Consider the following 21,858-nt stretch of genomic DNA (forward strand, 5'->3'; position numbering starts at 1 on the left):
ACATTATGATGTTTATGAAACTAATTGAAGACAACACAAACAAATGGAAAGATATACCACATTCATGGATTAGAAGAATCAATATAGCTAAAATGACCATATTCTCCAAGGCAATCTATAGACTCAATGCAACCTCTATCAAAATACCAATGGCATTTTTCACAGAATTTGGACAAATAATTCTAAAATGTGTACAGAAACATAAAAGACCCCAAATAACCAAAGTAATCTCGAAAAAGAAGAAGAAAGCTGAAAGTATCATACTCCCTGATTTCAACCTATACTACAAAGCTACAGTAATCAAAACAGTATGAAATGAAGTGAAGTCGCTCAGTCGTGTCCGACTCTTAGCGACCCCATGGACTGTAGCCTACCAGGCTCCTCAGTCCATGGGATTTTCCAGGCAAGAGTCCTGGAGTGGGTTGCCATTTCCTTCTCCAGGGGATCTTCCCGACCCAGGGATCGAACCTGGGTCTCCCGCATTGTAGGCAGATGCTTAACAGACCACTGTAGACCAATGAAAAAGAATCAAAAGTCAAAAATAAACTCATGCTTATATGATCAATTATTTATGACAAAGGAGCCAAGAATACAAAGAGAGGCAAAGACAATTTCTTCATAAATAGTGGGAAAACTGGCATATATATATATATATATATGTATATATATATATATATATATATATAAAATCACTATACAATACAACCTTGATTTAATGCAACCTTTAACCTATGTATGTCCCCCATGCTCTCCTCCTTCACCAGAAAGCAAAGTCTCTTGAGGGTATTGATCATATCTTATTTTCCTTTGTGACCCTAGCCCAGTATCTAAAATAGTTCTTTGCTTATAGTAGGTACTCATGAAATTTTGGTCAAATAAAAATGAACCTGTGTATTTCAAAAGAGGTCTTGCTAAAGGCAACTTGTTTACCTAAAGCAATGGTTCCACTGGCGGGAACTTCTGGCTTACTTGTAACAGGCTGATGGGGGAGCTCATGGATCTCCTATCACACCACGTGCCATGTACATTTGTTGAGTGGAGAACCCTCATAGGTACCCAGGCAATGTCTACATTTGTTTCTTTTTCCTTCTTTTTGCTTTCCTGTTCACTGATGCAACTTACCTTCTAAAAACTTGCGAATCATAGAGTCTTTAGTAGTCCGAGAGAAACCATCCCTGGGGATTGGATTAGATGTACTGGCCTGAAGCATCTCAACATCTAGAAGGAAAAGGAGACTAAGAATTTATATGTTGTTCTTCCACACGTGCAAAGACATTTTATAAATGGATACATTGTTTGGCCAAAAAAGTTTGTTCCAGTTTTTTGTGTAACATCTTATGGAAAACGAACAAACTTTTTAGCCAGCCCAATACAAGTTTTGACAAATTAAGAGATTCAAGAATTGATTAAACCATCCATCTATCCATCCATCCATCTAATCATCCATGCATCCATGGATCCATGCAATCATGCATCCATTTAATTTACCTACTCTGTAAGGCTACCTAGTAAGTATTGGGTATAAACGAAAACAATATTTACAATCTTCAGGCCCTTTCCTGGACTACAGGATTCAAAAGGTATAGATACGCTCATTTGCATTGGAAAGAATAGGCTTAATTTTTAAATATATAATTGTAGTCTTTTGCATGACAGAAAAAAAATTAGAAGCAAAAACAACAAAGAATAGATAAATTGTAATTTATTTAAACTATGAACCATTTTGTTACAGTTAAAAGCATGTATTGGAGCTACTCTAGTACCATCTCATAAACAAACTCTTTTTAGGTCATCCATGTAATTGGTCATTTATAAGGAGGAAGTTCACAGACCTTTGATTTTTCACTATTAAGCATAAACCCATGGAGACCAAAACTATGTGAAAACTATTCAATTACTGTAGCAGATTCTACTTAAACCTGAGTAACCAGCTGTAGCTGTTACTTTATGACTCTGAAGTATGCATTTTGGGAGCAAAATTACAGCCTTGTGTTTGAAAGTAGAGCTTTGATATTATCAAGAGTTTGCATTCAGTAAGTCATATCATACAATTACTGGGGATTTGTTTCCTTAGGCAAAATATGTAATTTGAATACTATGCTTTGAGAAAAAACATCATTTGAATTTAATCACTATACATAGATATACTGTTTCCTACTACTTTAATCTTTGGGGACCTGTTAAATACAATCTGGTGAATCTGTATGAAAAATTTATATTTATATCACATTTCCCAAGAATGTTCACTGAAAAGAGGCCTCATGTTCATAAAATCATGTTAAGGATAATGAACTTCAGATGACATAATTCTAGTTTTGAAACAAAATATTTGTATGTACACAGAAGAAAGCCTGGAAAAAAAATACATCAAAATGCATATAGTGACTATTTCTGAATTAGTATATGGAGATCATGGACAATTCAGACTGTGAACATTTGATTTTCTATTTTACACTTTTCTTTGTCTTCCAGATTATCCACAGAGGCTTGTGTTGCATTCATATATGAGAAGAACCCTATCAACACTTTAAGGTCTAGGCAACTATGATCAAGTCTGTACAATTAGATTCCCAAAGCAAAAATAATTTTAGGTTATTAAAAAATAAATTATGGCTCACCTGTCAATTACCAGGTTATTGATATAATTATAAAAATACTGAGTTTTAAACTTTCCAGTGAGCAGATATGGCATTATTACATGGCATAGCTTTTTACTCGACCTTATTTCAAACTTTGACGATCTTTTGATAATCAAAATATAAACTTTGTGACCATAAAACAAGATACAATATTGAGTGAAAAAGTTGCAAACTGGTGTTCGTAGTATATAAATGCATTTTATATAAAGTATTTTATGTAAGGCACTTTGCAGTATAGTTATAGTTTATATAAATTTTAAGACCTGTAAAATGATACTACATGTGGTTTATGAATTCACAAATATCTAATAAACATATGAAAACTTGCTGACATGCTGGAAAGGATAAATGCTAAATTCATGGTAGTGGTTACCTCTGGGAGGGAGGACAATTAGGTTCTAGAAGAGGCTCATAGGGGGATATAATATGTAGTTTAAAAAAAAAAAGATCTGAGACAAAAAAAAGAAATATATACTCTTGATGAATCTTTTTTCCAATTCCTTTCCTTTTTTTTACTTTTTCAGTTTAATATTTCTTGAAATAAATGTAGTAAAGACATTACATTGAATATAATCTACCTTGATACCCTTTAGTCCAAAGCCCTGTGATTCCAAATGTGAAAACTATTAACTCAGTGAACGTCTCTGGTCAACACTGCATTCTATAAAATAAACTGTAGAGATTGAGATAACTGTACTGATCCTGAAACATACCTTAAAGTATTTTAAAAATAAATTTCAGATAAGAACTCACAATCCATTTCATAAAAACCGAAGACAAGAGAAATTCCGCTTATTTGAGATTTCTATTTAAATTGCTTAACTGTGGTTTTATGGAACACTTTCCCCATGAAGCGGAGAAGGCAATGGCACCCCACTCCAGTACTCTTGCCTGGAGAATCCCACGGATGGAGGAGCCTGTGGCTGCAGTCAATGGGGTCACAAAGTCGGACACGACTGAGCGACTTCACTTTCACTTTTCACTTTCATGCATTGGAGAAGGAAATGGCAACCCACTCCAGTGTTCTTGCCTGGAGAATCCCAGGGACAGGGGAGCCTGGTGGGCTGCCATCTATGCAGTCGCACAGAGTCGGACACGACTGAAGTGACTTAGCAGCAGTAGTTCCCCATGAAGTTAGAAAGACATACCATACAGATGTGCCCTGCTGGTCACAGGGCCCTCCTCTACCCTCCCCACTCCTATCCTTACACCCCTTCACCCCTCAGCTGCCTGACCCTGACCCAGCCAACTTTTGAAACTCCTAATTCACAAAGCAATAAAATATAGAGGAAAAGACCCTGTAGGAAAGACTTGCTTGCATCAGACACTCCTAGAGATGAGGATGGGCTTATCACTGGGCTCTGTTACACCCAGTGCTGCATCCTCCAGGAACCACAGCCCCCTCAGGCTCCAGCATCTCTAAGAATCTGGTGAGGGTAGAGCAGCATCAGGACAGTTTCGATCACCAATAATCAAACCTCCCAGGCTGGCAACACCAGAGTGCAAACCTCACACGTATAATCGGTCGCCCCCACTGACAGTAGTAAAAGAGTCACACATGGCCTGGCTATTTCACTAACAAAGTTCAGTTTGACAGAACTGATTTCCATATTCAAGACACAGCTGAAAAACTGAAGGAGCTACAAAGAGTTAGAAAAACAAAACGTAGAAGAAAAATGAAGGCATCCAGAGCATCCCTGGCTGGATCTCTCACACTTCTAGAATAAGGATGAGGGCTTCTGTCCTGGCACTATGACCCCATCTTAATGTGCTGAGTTTTTTGTGAGTTAAAGAAAGAAGCTAAGAAAGGAAAGAGAGAAGGAAAAAATGAGCCCAGTAATAAGACATATCAACATCATGATCCCTTAATACAATGCATGGAGGAGGACGCTATGGTATTCGTGCTCAAAACTTATAACCTTACCCAGTCCACTCATAGAAAGCATCTGACAAACCCAACTAAAGGGCATTCTACAAAATAACTGATTGGTGTTCTTCCAAAGTATCCAAGAGGAGGAATGACTGAGGAACTGTCGTTATGAACAACAGCAGACACTGCGGCTTCCTTTCTAGGATCAGCATCTAGTCCCACCTACGAACAGAAAAAGAGCCTTGGGGAAAAACTGGTGAAATTTGAACAAGGTCTAGAGTTTAGTTGGCGGTGTTGCACCAATGTTCATTGTCCAGCTTTAGTAACTGTGGTTATGTAAGATGTTACTATCTGAGAAATCTGGATGAAAGGCATACAGGAAGGGTAACATTTTTGTAACTTTTCTCAAAATCTAAAAGTAGTTCAAAAGTTCGTTTTGTTTTGTTTTTTAAAAGGAGAAGAACAGAGAGGAGGGAAATAGATGAGAAAAGGAGAGGAAGAAATGCAAGCTCACGCTGTGGGAATGACCTACACTGACCCCTTCCTGTCCGCCTACACTATCAAGTCACCTTCCGGGAAGTCTCCTGAGCCATGCCTCCATGGGTTTGATGAACGAGGCAGGGTTACCTGTGACAAACACATCTTTTTATTCTATAATCACGCCTTCATTGGTGGTTAAGAGCATAGTTTTGCAAGTAGACAAACTAGGATCAGATAAACATCAGTCTTGAGACATTTGTAGAATTATTTCTCCTCCTTGAGGCACCCTAGTTGGATGGTGACAGATATGGGCATTTGGGTCGGAATGCATAGGTTCCAATTTTGATTGTTCCACTTCTGACTGCAGGACTGCAACACCCTGGGCCAATTCACTTCTAGATCCAACTTTGAGATCCAGCTGATCACTGGGACTTAGAAATGACCATGAGCTATGCTGGGGCCAACCTACTCAGAAGGTTGGAGTATACAGACCAGCAGGACAGTACCAAGTAGCCTTCCTCATTCAGGGAGTCTCTGGCCAGTCTCGCAACTCTCATGCAAGGAAACCAGAGCCATATCAGGCAGGTGGAGGAGATGTCCTGGTGTCTCAGAGGAGCAGCATCTTGCAACTCCTGAGTTACATCAGCACCTCCTGAGGCACAGCTTCCAAGGTCCCCTTAAGAGGCATCCAGAGACACTGCCTTCAGGGAAGCCCACAGTATGGTGCCCTTTTCAAGTATTTATAGTTTACATACAATTCCTCCTAGTTCCAGAGGCAATTTGCCAACCAATTAGGAGTCATTTTTATCATAGGCAATGTTGCCTAGAGACATAATTGACATATGGCTCTTATCAGGTTACCAGGGTAACAGAGCGGAAGCCAATGAAGGTCAAATTCTCCTGGAGAAGGGAAATGAAAGCTGTTACATTAACTCTTTGCCCAGATTATCTTGGGCCAAGTTGTTTACTTCCTCTCAGGTTGATTTTCCTGTCTCTAAAATGGTGATAATAATGATACCTTGCAGGGCCCTGTGGGGCTCCTGGACACAGAGCCTTTCTGTGCCCCAGTTTCATTGATTATAGGAAACAGCCTTCATTCAGCCTCCATGACCTTCCTGGAGTTCCAAACAGCAGATTCAAGCAGTTGTTAATCAGGGAAGGGCAGAGATGTGAGACCAGGGAGAAACAGTCAAAAGAGCCTTGGGACAAGGTCCTGTTTCCCCATCAGTGGATACACACAACATTATCTTTGAGCTCTTCTGCAGATACTGAAACTCCTTCCAGGTGGGAGAAGTGCTGCCCATAAGCATGTAGACCCCAGGCCAGTTGACTCTGAAGGTTGACAATGCTGACTTCTACTTAGCTCATCACCAACCTATCAGAAGAGTGTTCACAAGCTGATCACTCTCACTTTTACTATAAAACCTCTATCTTCTCCAAGTTGGGAAACTTGGTTTTGAGGGCATCAACCCACTATGTCCTCTTTTGCCTGGCAAAGCAATAAAGCTATCCTTTTCTACTTCACCCAAAACTCTGTCTCTGAGATCTGATTTAGTACTGGTGTACAGAGAAACTAAGCTTTCTGCATCAATAATAGTACATATCACATAGGTTTGTCATGAGTACTTTTTTTTTTTTTTTTTTTTTTTTGCCACACGGTGGGGCACACAGGATCTCATTTCCCTGACCTGGGATCATACCCATGCCACTTGCAGTGAAAACATGAAGTGTTAACTGCTGGACTGCATCAGTATCTTTGAATTGGCTATTCTGGTGGCTCAACGGTAAAGAATCTACCTGCCAATTCAAGAGATGTGGGTTTGATCCCTGAGTTGGGAAGATCCCCTGGAGAAGGAAATGGCAACCCACTCCAGTATTCTTGCTTGGAAAATTCCATGGACAGAACAGCCTGGTGGGCTATAGTCCATGGGGTCACAAAAGAGTCAGACATGATTTAGCGAATAAACAACAACAAAACAAAACAATCTTTAAATTAGACAAGGAACAGCAGATACACACTGGCCTCCACACCACTACTCTGTATTCAAGGTAAATATCTTATTCAGTCACTACCTTCTTTGTGGCCTCAGGATCCTTCTCAACACAGCTTCCCAGGACCTCAACACCAGCTACCTGATGTGGAAATTATTTTTAAAACACTATTTGCCACAGCTGTATTAGGCAGTAAGTCCAAGTAGTAGCAGATACTACCTTCGTAAGAACAAAGAAAAGAAAAAGCTCCTGGTTGTTTCAAGTTAATGACAGTTCAAACCCTCAGACTCTAAATTTGACAACCCATGTGTGCACACAACCCAAGCATACAGTAACACATGAGTAACTGAAATACATAGGAAATTCTAGAGGTGAATGGAGTCAGTTTCCAGACAAAGGACAGTTTGAAAAGGACAGCGACAGCAACAGATCCTGCATCCCTGGATGCTCAGGGCTTGTACTTCAGATTCTAAGCATTTAACCTTCACCACTGGTCAGTTAAAAATAAACTGAAATGTGCTGAAACCTGCTGATCTAAGGAAAAAATGCAGAGTTCTTTCATTTCATTGGGGAAAAAAAAAACCCAACCCAAAACAATAACAAGGAGATTCTGGGGCCACAGTCTCCTTCTGGGAAAGCCAGCTGCAGAGTTACACTATAGTTTTTTACAGAAGTCGATCCCAGAGAAACCATTCCTGGGAAGAAAGAAGCTGAACAGATGAGTGAAGGCAGGTAGGCACTTAATTAAGGAACGAGTCAAGAGCAATAATGAATTTTCAAAGACGCTCATGTGATACTCTTCCTGGGACATAAATCTAGACTGCTTAGCCACGGTGGAAACTCCATCCAGATTATGTGTTACTAATTTAATAGAAAACCTAATCTGAGTATATAATACAGTAAAATATCAGATACTGAGTGACTGTTCTTCTGGAAAGGCTCTCAAACCCTGAAAACTGGCCAAAGGCTTTTTTTTTTTTTTTCCCCCTAGCAAGTGCTATTGTGAATAGAAAAGAGGCTTAGAGCAAGGAGCTGCATGGTGAAACAGTTGAAAACAAACAAACAAATGTGAAACCTGATTGGTTCTATTTGCGCACAGGTAGAAGGATGGCTATGACTGACCACGTCAACAGGAAAGTCCAACCTTCCTATACCCTCATGGAGAAGGGAGGGGAAGGTGAGAGAGGCAGTGGCAGAGAGGCAGAAATAGGGACAGAGAGAAAGAGACAGTCACACACATGCAGACGTGGGAGTCAGAGGAGGGGAGAAGGAGAGAGACAGAGGGGAAGAGGGAGTTGTGGAGGGGAGGCACAGAGATGGGGACACACGGACAGAGAGAGGCGAACTGTAGTCTGAAATCAGAGAGACTGAGAGGTGATTTGCAGTGACAAAGGAGAGGCTAACATGAAAAGGTTAGGAGAAGCAGTGTGTCAAGTTCTGTGAATTTCTTAGCAGACAAGCAGGGCCTCAATGCGGTGCTCCTGGTGAGCACACATACCCTCTGCCTTGCAGGAAGGAGTTCACAGGTCAGTTTGCTGGTGGGGTGCAGTGGGTACTATGACTTGCTAAGATCCATTCTCTACTAGCTACCCTCTAGAGGGCATCATGTCGTTTTCCTCTGCGGCACTGTCACAGTTTGTAGTTATATGTTCAGTTAGGCAGTGTTCTTGCCTGGAGAATCCCAGGGACGGGGGAACCTGGTGGGCTGCCTTCTATGGGGTTGCACAGAGTCAGACATGACTGAAGCGACTTAGTAGCAGCAGCAGCAGCAGCAGGCAGTCTCTTTGTTTAATAACCAGCTCTCCCACAAGAAGGGAAGTGTTAGAAGGCAGGAACCATACTGGCTTATTTGCTGACTCCTTGTCACCTGGTGCGGTGACTTAAACACTTGAGTGGATTGATAAATGTTGTTGAATGAATGTGAAAGTGAACAGACTAACGAGGAAGAAGCAAATGAATACATGGCTGTGGAGGGATCTGGGCATTTTCCAAGCTGAGACAAGAGAAGGGCAATGCAGGCAGCCGGACCAGCACGGGCGGATGGATGAAGACAAAGCAAAAAAAATGGGCAGCCAGGAGCGGCCACAGATGTCCCACCTTTGGGGGCATCTCACAGATATCTCACTACCACCTGTTAGAGAAGTGAAGTCCTTGTGTTGTAATGTTGACAAATAATTTCACACCACAATATCTACGATGACTTCTTATTTTCTGGCAACCCTCAAAGTCAAGAAATAATCAAATGTCTGTGGTGTAGGGCCTGCGGATGATACTTGCTAATGTTAGTAGGAGCAGGTAGCCAGAGAAGCAAGTACATGTCCAGTTGCAAACTGACTTGTGGGCAGTGCCCTGAGGAAGGCCTGCCCACAGCTGTGCAGCTGCAGAGGCGGGCAAGGTCGCTGGTGGTGGTGAGGAGTTTAACTTAATTAACCTGAAATCATTCAATCCAGTGCTCCTTCACTAAGTGCCTATATTTGCAACAGTTCTTGTACATCTAAAGGAGGGAAAAGCTACAGAGGTCAGAAGTGTCTTGAGGCTCCCCTGGCTTCACTAGGTCAGTTTCAGCCCCAGACAAGACAAGAAGGGCCAGCCCTGCCTCAGAGTGAGTTCCCCGCGGGTAAGAACTCATGCCGCTGCAGGAAGGAAGATCCTGAGAGAAAAGTGCGCAGGTGGGCAAGGCAGCATGTTTCAGTAACTTAATGATCTGCTTACAAATGGTCCTTCAGGGGGGCTCAGATCTTACACGGCAGGGCTGTGAGGACCTTCACTGGGCCCAGCTATGCCCCACCTCAGAGGGGACCCAGCTGGCAGAGAGAGACTGTAACCAGAGAGCTCAGGTTGAGAAAACACTACTGGAGACGATCTGTTACAAAGACACCAGTTACCAAGGGGGCTGCTAAGAGAAGTCAGCGTGTTAGTTAGCTTGGGCCATTAGCTTGGGCTGAGTTGGCTCTCCTAACTGAAGGCAAACTTGATCCACAGAACCAGGTGGAGCGAGCAGGGGTGCAAGAGGAAGGTTCAAAGCAGGAGTCCCAGAAGCGGAGCAGCCTTCTAGGATGGATTACAGTGGCACGTGTGAGTTTAGTTTCCAGTAGCAAGATATCGCATCTTTCTCCTTTCTTTCCTTTCTCCTGATGGAGGAGGACAATCCTCTGAGATACTCAAGCAGCGCTAACTCCGCAAGTGGATTACCTGGGAAACAGCTGGACCCAGAAGAGGCTCCTGAGGCCTTAGCACCCAGAGCCTCAACAAAGTGACCTAAATGTATTACCTAAGTCAAAGGACCGACATGACCACTGTACCATTCTCTGAAGGCAAAGACAGAAGCAAAAGAGGTAAATGAGAAAAACATCAACACATAGTGAAGCCACCCAGAGAGAGCTGTGCCATAACTTTCGTTTAGTGTTTCCATAAGCTTACCCTAAAAACACTAATTTATTATATAGTATGGTGTGGAACATGATGGTGTAAATCTGTGGGGCTCTTGAACACAAACTTTTCAAGAGAATTGGGAGCAAAGCTGAAAAGTCCATAACAAACACATGTAGCTACCACTTGGTGGCAGCATATCTAAACTAAAGACAGCGATGGTGAGAAGTGTGTGTGTGTGTGTGTGTGTGTGTGTGTGTGTGTGTGTGTGTACATGCACGCATACGCACAAGTCCAGGGGAAGGGCCCCCAAATCTCAGGATCAGAACTCAACACCCCAGCTCCTTTCATGCAACACTGGGAGCCTCTCTGACAACCTCCCTACTTAGTAGTTATTTGGCTTCCCTTTGGGGACCTTATTACTAACCCCTTTCCAAAACTTAAGTCAGAAAGGGGAAGATTTAAAATAGATAACCAACAAAAACCTACTGTATAGCACATGGAACTCTGCTCAACGTTATGTGCCAGCCTGGATGGGAGAAAGGGTTGGGGGAGAATGGACATATGTATGGCTGAGTCCCTTCACTGTTCACTTGAAATTATCACAGCATTGTTAACTGGCTATACCCCAATACAAAATGTTTTTGCTGTTAAAAAATAAAAATAAAAAAAGAGAAAGGGGCAGATTTGTCCCAACACAGTTAGATGAACTCTGGAGCAATGGTATGAGCTGGCCTAGCTGCACCCATCATGTTGTCCTGTGAGAGGATGAGTGAATGAGCCAGTGAGTCAGTTAGTGAATAAACACAGCCTAGTTTCCTTAATATATTTATTTTCAGTTTCTAGGGTTGAATTGTAACAAAGCAAGATGCTGATAACTTCCGCTATTCCATTTAGAAATAACTCTCCTGCAAGAATCTGTCCCAGGGCGGGCAAGTGTAGATGTGAGAGGAAGGGCAGGCCAGGAGGGTCCTCCAACCCAGTGGGCAGCTGAGAGCCTGGATCCCTGGGAGTCTGCAGACCCAGCTTCCTGACCCAGTTCTCTCTCGACGGGACTTAAAGTTACTTAGTTTTGGCACCTTAGTGCCCATTTCTCTTTAAAATGAAGATGATTATCCGCCAAGCCCCAGGATGATCACAGATTTTATCGCAGACATAAAAGCAGTGCACTGACACGAAAGGCAGATGTTCCCAGTGATAACTGTGCTGGTTGCTGTTATAAACATACGTCTTAGATTGATCGGCTTGCCTTGCTTGTTTATAACCTAACCTGCCTTCTCTCCTAGAGTTGCTGGCCACCGGTAGTAAAATGAGTGGTTCCTCCCCAGGTACCAGTGACTGCTGCTTCTGGGCCAGTAGTCATTCTCAAGGTTAAACCACAGACAGAAACACAAATCATATCTAGATTCAGAAAATTCAGAGTTTATATGATCTGGAAAGTGAAAAAATGCACTGGCTTTCCTTTGCCCATTCCCCAAACAGCCAGATCTTATAGCCTGCCCGTCTGTGGCCTCCTGCTAGCTCCAAGGCAACCAGAATCTCCCCTCACCCTATCCTGGCCCCATGTAACTTTACAAGTTGCCAACTGGCCGCAGACCAGACAAGCACCCTAGCACTCTGCTGCCTTGGAAAGTGCTGCAGAGGCTCAGGGCTCCCGCTGTGAGAGGCCTGGTAGACCAGGAGGAGTGGGATGGCTGCCCTTAGTGTCCCCGCCAGCTCAGCACCGATGTGGTAGGCGGATTAGTGTGCTGGAGCATCTAGAGGCATAACGGGGGTTAAGGCTCTCTGTCAACAGTAAATCAACTGCCAGTCAAATGGGGGCTTCTCTCATTGTCCAACTGCTCCACCACAGGGACCCAGGGCAGAAATGCTGATGCGCGGTCTCTGGCTTCCCACAGGGGTACTTCTTGTCCTCCAGATGTTCTTTCGTGAGCGGGCCTGTGTTCCAGATCGCAAAGGACTGTGTCTCCCCTGCACCCCGCTTTCTCACAAACAGTGGGGAGTGGTAAGTGGCTGAAACACCAACGCCCCAGAATTGCTTGCTGGGCCCATGGAGAGAGGGATGGGTGTGCAAGGGCCAGAGGGCACCAGAGGCTGTTCCATGAGCCAACATCTGGGCCACAGAAACAGGAAGCCTGGCTGGAGCTGCTGGATGGTTTTTCTGAAAAGAAACCAGGACTACAAATTTGTGATTTTAGATGAAAATTTCTGACACGGAGTAAGGAATGTAGTCCTAGACACAGAGAGACCTGGGTTCAAACCTGAGCTGTACCACTTATTAGCTGTGAGACCTTGGGAGAGCTGCTTAACTTCTCTGTGTCTCAGCTTCCCCATTTGTAAAGTGCAGGTAATTAAGAGTACCCCTGTCTGGCTGCTTAGAGGTTTCAGGGAGGGAGAGGATGCGGGTGGTGGGGATGATGCCTTCTCTCCTCACCTCCCTGCTGGGTCACGGCTCATTTGGGAAGCGCTTCCATCAGCACCTCAGTCCTCCCAGTCAGGTGCTGGGAGAGAGTTTCTACCACTCTTTCCCTCTTTCTTCCCCTCCCCCAGAGCAGCAGCCAGTCTGACGGGCAGGCACTTAACAACCACAGTACCACACCTTCCAGGTGTTGGGGTTGTAGCGTCAAAGGCCCTGCAGTATCGGGTTCACTTCTGGCCACCCAACCTGCCCACATTTGTGGCTCCAAAACACCCTCTCTATGTCTGTTTCTCTGCCCATAGGTGGGAAAATCAGACTCCACTCCCTATGGGCCAGATCCCTTCTCAGGCTGAAAGTTGGCAATACGCAATCCAGCTCATTCTAGAAAGTCCTCCATCAAAAGAGCTGATAGATGTGTTGATGAGTATTTGTCTTGTCTTTCTTGAATCCACTAATTAGACCAGAGGGAAGGACAGCAAAGATGTAGGCAGTGTTTCAGAGTTCTTAGCATCTCATAGCAAATAATGGTAACATGAAAAGAAGGCTCTTAGAGGGCTGGGTGTGTCGTCCTCCTGCTTCAACGCTGATATGTGCATTGAAATCCAATGTTATTTAGACCCGTGGTTCTCCAGGGGAGTGGCACTGCCCTCTACAGGGTATCTGGAAAACCTGTGAGGGTATTTCGGGTTGTCACTATGATACAGGGGCACGACTGGCATTGAGCAGAAGGCAGAAAGAGGCGACAACACCTTCAGTGCAGGGGGACAGCGCTATTTTGGGTCCCTCATGACTTTAAAATATTTCGCTAGACCCACACATGAGTTTAAAAAATAACTGCTTATGATACGTATTTATACACATGTGTACAGATCTGTTTATACGTAAACACATGTGTATATATTTTTTAAATTAATGTCAGCAGGTATAAGGAAAAATATGGGCAAAAAATTCTACCAAACTAAAGTGCTATAGTGGTTGGTGGAGTGGAGTCAGACTTTTAATAACGGTTCTACATTTCTGTTTCCAATTTTTGGAAGAATGCGCTATTTTTGCTATTGAATAAAACAAGGTAAACAAAAAAGGGCAAAATGTGTTAAGCAATTTACCAAAAAAAATCATGTCCTGGAGATATGATATTTTGGAAATAAGTTTATTATACATTAATCCAGTAAAATTAGGTTAATGGAAAAAAAAAGGTTTTCATAATTTTCTGAGCCTAGAAGCTAAACTACTTCATTTATAAAATACAACTTGTATTTTTGCATGGTTTTCATATATATTAAACTTTCCGGGAATTCCGTTACTATAAAAATAGGGAGGAGAATGCGAGAAATCACTCACCATTTAGGAAAATCCAGGCATTGATGCCAGCACTGCTGGCAGGAGCCAAGTCACCAAAACAATGAACATATCAGCCAGCATTTGAGACTGTGACAGTGCCAGTGATTCAGAGAGTAGGTGACTGCACCTGCCTGATACAGTCCTCAGGTGCGGGTACCCTGAGCATTCCTCTCCTAGTTCTCTTCTATATTTCAATCAGGGCAATATTGGACTTCTAAAAATTTCATGTGTGTTAATAGATAGGTCATATTATACCAATCTCACGTCAGCATAGTGGATGGGGAGCATTACAGAATGTGTGCTATAAAAAAGGGGCTGGTGGGACTGATAAGAGTCAAAAGCCACTGATTTCACTTCTGGGATCTGAACGCAACACTTTTCATCAAGTCTGCCTTCCAGGCCCCTGCTTAAACTTTCCCGTAACAAAGCAGGAAGTTTGGAGAACAATTCTGCTTGTCATAGTACATGATGACCTGTCTAACTTTGTGTAAAATGGGATCTTCATCTCTCCAGAGTTGGGGTAAGGGTAAGCAAGGGACTTCCCCCACACATAGCAGAAGGAAGAAACGCTTTTGTCAGCAGAAAGACAGAAGCAGAACTGAGCCGGGCGACTTACAGAGGTCCTCGGTGGCAGCTGGGACGAAGGCCGCCATGGACTCGTACAGGTCCTCATCACAGCCGGGGTTGAGGGAGCATTTCATGAGCAGGTCTGTGGACAGGTGGGCCATGGACTCATACACAGAGTCAGCCTCCTCCCCTTGCATCAGCTCCTCTTTAATGTGAGTCTTCAGCATGTCCACAGTTTCCTGAAAGAGAGGGGGGCCCCACAGACACGCTGACACAGCTGGGCTCTCTGGGCAGCATCAGGTGTGTGAGTGGCCTTGTGGCAGTCGGGTAAAGGCTCACAAGAATCAGGCTTGCAACTGGGTGTGCAGGGCTGTATTTCCCATCAGACTGAACGCTTCTTGAGGAGCCAGGCTCAAGTCTTTCTTCTGTGTCCTTTGTTGTCACCTTTGTATCTTCCTCCAACACCAAGGAGCAGTTAGGCATTCAGAGGGGACATCAGTTAAATGTCCAATGCCTGAAGGATACAAATCTACCACCTTCTCATGAGTGCCTTTGATGTGTCAGGGAAGGGCTAGGGATGTGCTTATGCAGTGTATCCTGACATCCTTTCCACTGCTGCTTCTGGATCATAGGTGAGAAAACCAAAGCTCAGAAAAATCTAATGCCTTACTCAAGGATCCACAATCCTGGCTTCTGACTTTTCTACCATACCTGAGTGGTTCCTCAAATGGGAACAAACGGCACACAAAGGGGGAACCTTTGCTGATTAGCCAGATGGAAATTCAAATGGGCTAAACAGGGCGGCAGCTAAGCTGCATAGTCAGAAGTCCCTTGGGAACTTGGTTCACCTGTCCTTATTCCTTATATTAGGCTGCTCCAAAGTGCCTGACAGCACACTTCTCCAAAGTGCCCACCTCAGCTTTAAATCCTGTGTCCAGAAAGAGAGGTGGTCTTGGGTGAAATGCACTGAGGTCAGAGAGACCCGCCCCCTTTTGTCATTTCGCCTCCAGGTGGTGGTGAAGCCAGAGAGGTGACTTCTCTGAAACCCCTGCACAACTTTTCCTGGTAAGAAACTCTGGTGTTTCACAATCCTTATTTCAGCATCGACCCACAAAAATCCTCACTTTCATCATCACTACCCCAAGGGCACTAATCTGCTCTTGACACCCTGCATTGGTTCCCTGATGAACCCCAAGGAACGGACCAGGTGACAGCTGTGAGGTGTTGGAGACTCAGAGTCTGACTTTTGGTTTTGGTATGGTGGAAAGAGGAAATGGGACGGCTCTTTGGAATCGTGAACAACATGCAGGGGCGACCTTTGGGGGCAAAGCTGGAGATGCATTGGTTGAAGGGATTATAGTCTGAGAACAAAGATGATACTACAAATGTGAGCCAGATTAACTTCAGTGCAAACTGGACAAGCATCTTTCCACGACCCTATGACACAAAGTAGGATAACAGGCCCCAGCTTTAGCATCAATGAGGTTCACGTCCTATCTCCACCTGGACAAGTGTGGGGCCCTTGGCACAACTACTCTGCCTTTTGAGGTCCTTTTCCTCCTTTGTTGAAGAAAGATAACAATACTGTCAACTTCAAAGAATAGTGGGGAGGACTCAAGGAGACAACACATTTGCCAATCAAATAAATGCAATTAATAGTGGTCACTAATATGAACACAGTATGCTGTTAACAAAAACTATTGGCAGGGAAGCCTAACACTGCCTGTTATACATTTTTGACTCCAAAGTGAAGCCAAGTAAATGCTTCTAGACTATAAGTACCTTTTAGCTTCATTTGTGCCAATGATACACCAAATAAGCACGCATGCTATTCTACTCATTCAAAATATTTAATCACTCCCCAAATTTTGGAGGCCTCTCTATATATCTCAGTGAGTCACTGCCTTGTAGATTGTCAAATCCAGAGCAGAGAGGTAAGTTTCTGGGGAGGTGTCAGGCTCACTCCTTTCTGGAGGTAGAAAACAAGACTAAATTGTGTTCATTGTTCCTTTTGAGGTCATAGCCTCATATGAGAGTCTGAGCTATTTCCGCATTGCTGCTGTGAATCGTGAAAATGGAAGAAAACCAGAGAAGGGTGGAGTCACAAAGGGCATCTGCCTCCAAAACAATGGAAGGAATTTGGGGGCGTGTATCAAGGCCAAGATATAGGATGAGATTACACTCCAAGAAGGACCCCCAAGTCAATGATCGAGGAGGATCTGTGGATCCTAAACTAGAGGAGCAGTTAAACCTGAAGACAGGCAGAGGCTCAGAAAGTGAGAGAGGTTGTCAGGAGGTGGGGCCTCACGGCTGGCCGCACTGTAGCCTCAGATGCAGAGTTTTACTGTGGTCAGTGCTAAGAAAGGAACCAAGCTTAACAGTTAATCTGGGCTTGACGGTGGGCGAAGCAGCTGGGAACATCCTGCCAAGTGCCTTGAAGGTGAGTGGGGAGGCAGCTGGAAAGAGAAGTTGGCATCTGCCCTCAGCAGATTCACTCGGCAGATGTCTCTGTAAATTCTTTGAGGGTGGATCTTAGTGCTTTACCTACATTATCTCTTTTTATCCTCAAAACAATCCTAAGAGTAGAACTATTATCATCTTTCTCCTGCATGTTAAGAAACTGAGAGAGAAAGAGTATAGATACATGATTTGCCCAAAGTCATGTGGCTGACAAGCATTGATAAGGAAACTGGACCCGGGTCCATGTGACTCCAGGCTTCCCAGGTGACACTGGTGGTAAAGAACCTGCCTGCCGATGCAGGAGGCGTTAAGAGATGCGGGTTTGATCCCACGTTCAGTCCTGCATGAGGAAGATCCCCCGGAGGAGGGCATGGCAACCCACTCCAGTGTTTCCTGGAGAATCCCATGGACAGAGGAACCTGGTGGGCTACGGTCCATGGGTCGCAAAGAGTTGGACATGACTGAAGTGACTTAGAACGCACACATGCACGACACGTGACTCCAGGGCTCATCTCTTCAGCCCGCGTATACTGGCCCTGCCAGCAGAGGCCCATGAGGACTTGCCAGAGATGAAGTCCACCCAGATGTCTGGTGCAAAGGCAGCCCTGGGGACCACATGGTGCATTTCCAATTCCCAGGGCCTCTCCCGCCTTGACCTTACCACATACTCGTCGATGAACTGCCGCAGGTCCCGGAAGCCGTGCTTCTCGGCGATGGTGTTAGGATAGTGGCCGTGCTTGTTGGCAACACTGTAGGCCTGTAGGGCTCCCGGGCAGGTGAGCAACAAGGCAGTGAGGTTCTTTAGTCCGTACTTGGCAGCAAAGTGCAACAAAGTGGGCAGCTCTTCATCCCTTTGATCTGAAACATTGTCAAGCAAAATGAAATGATCAGAGAAAGCCCAGGGCACCATGCTCATGGAGATGACACTGGAGACCTCGCACCCAGCAGATGCTCCTTGGCTGACGGACCTAACACCTACTGGCTTCCTCTGGGGCACCGCTGAAGACGACAGAAGAAATGGTATGTCAGTTAATTAGCAAATTTATCATTAATATCCTGCCTCCTTTCTCTAAAAGGATTGGAGGATCCTGAGAAATAACACCAGTTCAAAATATGTGGATATTCTAAGTGTTTTTTTAAAAAGCAGCCATGAAGAGCAACAGGGATCATGTTTTGAACATCTCTTCAAATTTCAGAACACTTTAAAATAACCACTTTATGTATACTGATTAAACGAAAGAAATCCTGGGACTTCCCTGGTGGTCCAGGGGTTAGGACTCGGTGCTTTCACTACTGTGGGCACATGTTCAATTTCTAGTCAGGGAACTAAGATCCTGCAAACTGCGTGGCGTTGGGGGGCGGGGGGTGGGCAAGGGGTGGGAAATCCATCTTCTTAGCTCTTATGCCCAGTTTCATAACATGCGCCAAGTAATCCTGAGGCTGTTACTAGACGTTCCATGACCTTTAGTTTTGAACTAGAAAATATTTCCATACTATCGCAAAGGGACCTGGGAGGATTAACAAGGTGGTTTTCAGTGAGCTCTTTGTTGAGGACAGGCTTTGAGTGATGTTATTAACATACACGAACCCCAGGATGTCCATTAACCTTCTGATTTTTGAGAAACAAAGTGCTCCGGAGAGTCACTGGTCCCCATGAGCCCCTCCACCTACTAATACGTGATACAGCAAGTCAAACTCAACCAAGGAAACAGACATGTTTGTGTTGGGAAGTTGGGGACAAATCTCTTTTTTAAATTTTTATAAATCAACTTATAAAAGTTGATTTCTAAGCGCAAAGTGAAAGTGAAAATGAGGGGCACTCAGTCGTATCCAACTCTTTGTGACCCCATGGATTATACAGTCCATGGAATTCTCCAGGCCAGAATACTAGAGTGGGTAGCCGTTCCCTTCTCCAGGGGATCTTCCCGACCCAGGAATCGAATTGGGGTCTCCTGTATTGCAGGCAGATTCTTTACCAATGGAGCTGTGAGGGAAACCCCAAAGTGGTAGATAAATAAACAGATAAATATATGTATATATACATATGTCTTATATATATATGTGTGTGTGTATACATAAATATGTATATGTATCTTTTTAATAAGACAAACCCAGGGACATCCTGGTGGTCCAGGGGTTAAGACTTTGCCTTACAATGCCGGGGGTTTGGGCTCCATCTCTGGTGAGGGAGCTAACATCCCACATGCCTTGCAACCAAAAAAACAGAACATAAACAACAAAAACAATACTGCAATAAATTCAATAAAAACTTTAAAAATGGTCCATGTTGAAAAAAAATCTAAAAAAAAAAAAAAAGATGAAAAGACAAGCCCAGCATCCTATTCACCAGGATATAATCTTTGGAATGAAGGTCTGAAAACGTCCCCAGGATCACCCATGATTGTCAAGCTATGAAATATTCTCTCCTGAGCCTGAATAGGGAATATTAACACCTGCTCAAAGTGATGCAAGAACATTCCACAGCAGGAAAGTGGGGAGAGGCAACAAGAAAATGCCCCCAGGAGATGGACTTGAAGGTAATATAACCTCATCCTTATGGCTCTCAGAGGCTGTGGAAGGATAAAATGCAGGCAGTGAGTAACCAGAGGCTAGGGTTCTTCCTGGGCAGTGCAGCTGTGGCGTGTAGGATAAACAGCATCCACAAAAGTGCCATAACAAGCATCCAGTCCACTGTGCAGGGCACCACCCCCATGCAAGTGGTTCTCCCAGCTCCCAGCAAGGCACACATGCCCACAAGACTGCTCCTCCCTCGTCAAACAAATGATTGTTTTGTGCCTACTGTGAGCCACCAGGCACAGTCCCTGTGTTCATCCAACTGACAGACCAGCAAAAAAGACAAAGCTGAAGAGTACAAGAACCCCACATGCTAGGGGAGCCTACCGCATGTCGGTGGGACCTACCTGAGGAAGTGCTTCCTAAGCTGCTGCAGGAGGAGGGAAGGAAGACGCTGTACTCTCATAGGCTGAGGTAGCAAGAGGCAGGGTGGAACTTTCATTGGGTAAAAGAAGTTTATACCTTCTGTAGAGCAGAGCGTAGAAGCCAAGGGAGAGAACAGAGAGGGGTGAGAGCAGAAAGACTGCAGGAGCCCCTGGGGAAGGGCTTGTGAAAGGTTAAGTAGTTTGGACATTAGAAGACAAGTGGGAGCCACAGAGGGTATTTAGTAAGGGAGTGAGATATCTGGGCTTATAATTTAGAATCCCAGGCTGCAGAGAAGCATGACTGTTTCTCAGAGGATGAACGGAGGAGCAGGACCCAGTAGAAAGCATGAGCACGGGCTGACTGCATGCTGAAACTGACCAACTGAAATTGACCTGTGGCCTTTTCCTTGAGTTTTGACTATCAACTTACTCGTCATCATGTCTTCTTCCTCCAGCTGGTTGATTCCAAAGAGGTGCAGCCCACTTGCAGGAATGTTGTTCTTCAGGGACTCTGTTAGCAGTTTATCAAGGGTCTCCGTGTTGTAGGGCACAATTTTAAAGGCCTAAATACAAAAGTGAAGACGGTCAGATTTTAAATCCAGCTATCTCCCACCCTTTTCATACTGTTACATCTTTTTGCCTTAATTGATGCTTTCGAACTGTGGTGTTGGAGAAGACTCTTGAGGGTCCCTTGGACAACAAGGAGATCAAATCAGTGCAATCCTAAAGGGAATCAACCCTGAATATTCATTGACAGGACTGATGCTGAAGCTGGAACTCCAACACTTTGGGCACCTGATGCAAAGAGCCAACTCATTGGAAAAGACCCTGATGCTGGGAAAGATTGAGGTCAGGAGGAGAAGGGGATGACAGAGGATGAGATGGTAGGATGGCATCACCGACTCAATGGACATTGAGTTTGAGCAACTTCTGGGAGATGGTGAAGGACAGGGAAGACTTCACAGTCCAACTGAGCAACTGAACAACAACAACGATCTCCCACCCAACAGATTTCAGATTGTGAACCATGAGCAGAAACCACAGGTACAGAAAACTCTGGGGTCCTTTCATCGTCCTTACCTGACACATGAACTCCACAGGATTTGCAGCATTGGACAATAAATTCCCAATCTCCTCCATGTCAGTATAATAGCTGATAAAGGTGTCACACACCACTAAGTCCCCGGAATATATCTTCAGAGAAACATTCCCAGATGAAAGGTCTGGATGGAAGAAAAGATACTATAAAACTGTGTTGGTTTGTTTTGTGTTTTTTTTTTTTGTTTTTTTTTTTTTTTGAAGAGTACAGGGGAAAGTGTTCCTGGATTACTTAAACAGTGAAGAAATGAATTGGGGATTGGAAGAAAGGGTTTGGAGGTGAACTGCAGGGCTGGGAAGTGAGGGACAGAGCAGAAGAAGCAGTGAGCAGACGGGCACACAGGAGAGCTCCGCGTCAGAGGGATTATCCGCCCTGGGTCTGCAATTTAACTTTTGGAAGATTTTCCTCTGCTTTACTCACTACTGCAGGCCCCGAGTCACAACAGACAGGAAGAAGAGCTGAATTGAAAGCACTTTATATAAAGGCCAGTGGTCACCAGAGGCGGGGGAGATGCTGGCCAGTGGTCACCAGAGGCAGGGGCGATGCTGGCGGTGGGACCCCGCGCTTCCGCCCATCGCACCGGCAGAACTGACTCCCCTGCTGTGCTGCAGTCATTACTGTGTGCGCTCCCTGAGTGTTCTCTCTTCTACCCCACAGGAAGGGGTTTTGAGGGGGAAAGAAAA

At 44.4% G+C, this 21,858-nt stretch overlaps 1 protein-coding gene across 1 annotated transcript in view; it reads right to left on the bottom strand.

Annotated features, from left to right (window-relative positions):
• PIK3AP1 (phosphoinositide-3-kinase adaptor protein 1) overlaps window positions 1-21,858 on the bottom strand; it is a 122,844-nt gene that overhangs the window by 36,445 nt on the left and 64,541 nt on the right. The window contains exons 5-9 of the mRNA XM_027960633.2: window positions 21,157-21,299; window positions 20,507-20,639; window positions 17,799-17,995; window positions 14,727-14,916; window positions 1,123-1,218 (exon numbers count right to left, since the gene is read on the bottom strand). Of these exons, the coding sequence (XP_027816434.1) occupies window positions 1,123-1,218; window positions 14,727-14,916; window positions 17,799-17,995; window positions 20,507-20,639; window positions 21,157-21,299 (759 nt within the window). The remainder of the gene's footprint in view (window positions 1-1,122; window positions 1,219-14,726; window positions 14,917-17,798; window positions 17,996-20,506; window positions 20,640-21,156; window positions 21,300-21,858) is intronic.

Source organism: Ovis aries, chromosome 22, assembly GCF_016772045.2.
Source record: "Ovis aries strain OAR_USU_Benz2616 breed Rambouillet chromosome 22, ARS-UI_Ramb_v3.0, whole genome shotgun sequence".
Lineage (NCBI taxonomy): Eukaryota > Metazoa > Chordata > Mammalia > Artiodactyla > Bovidae > Ovis > Ovis aries.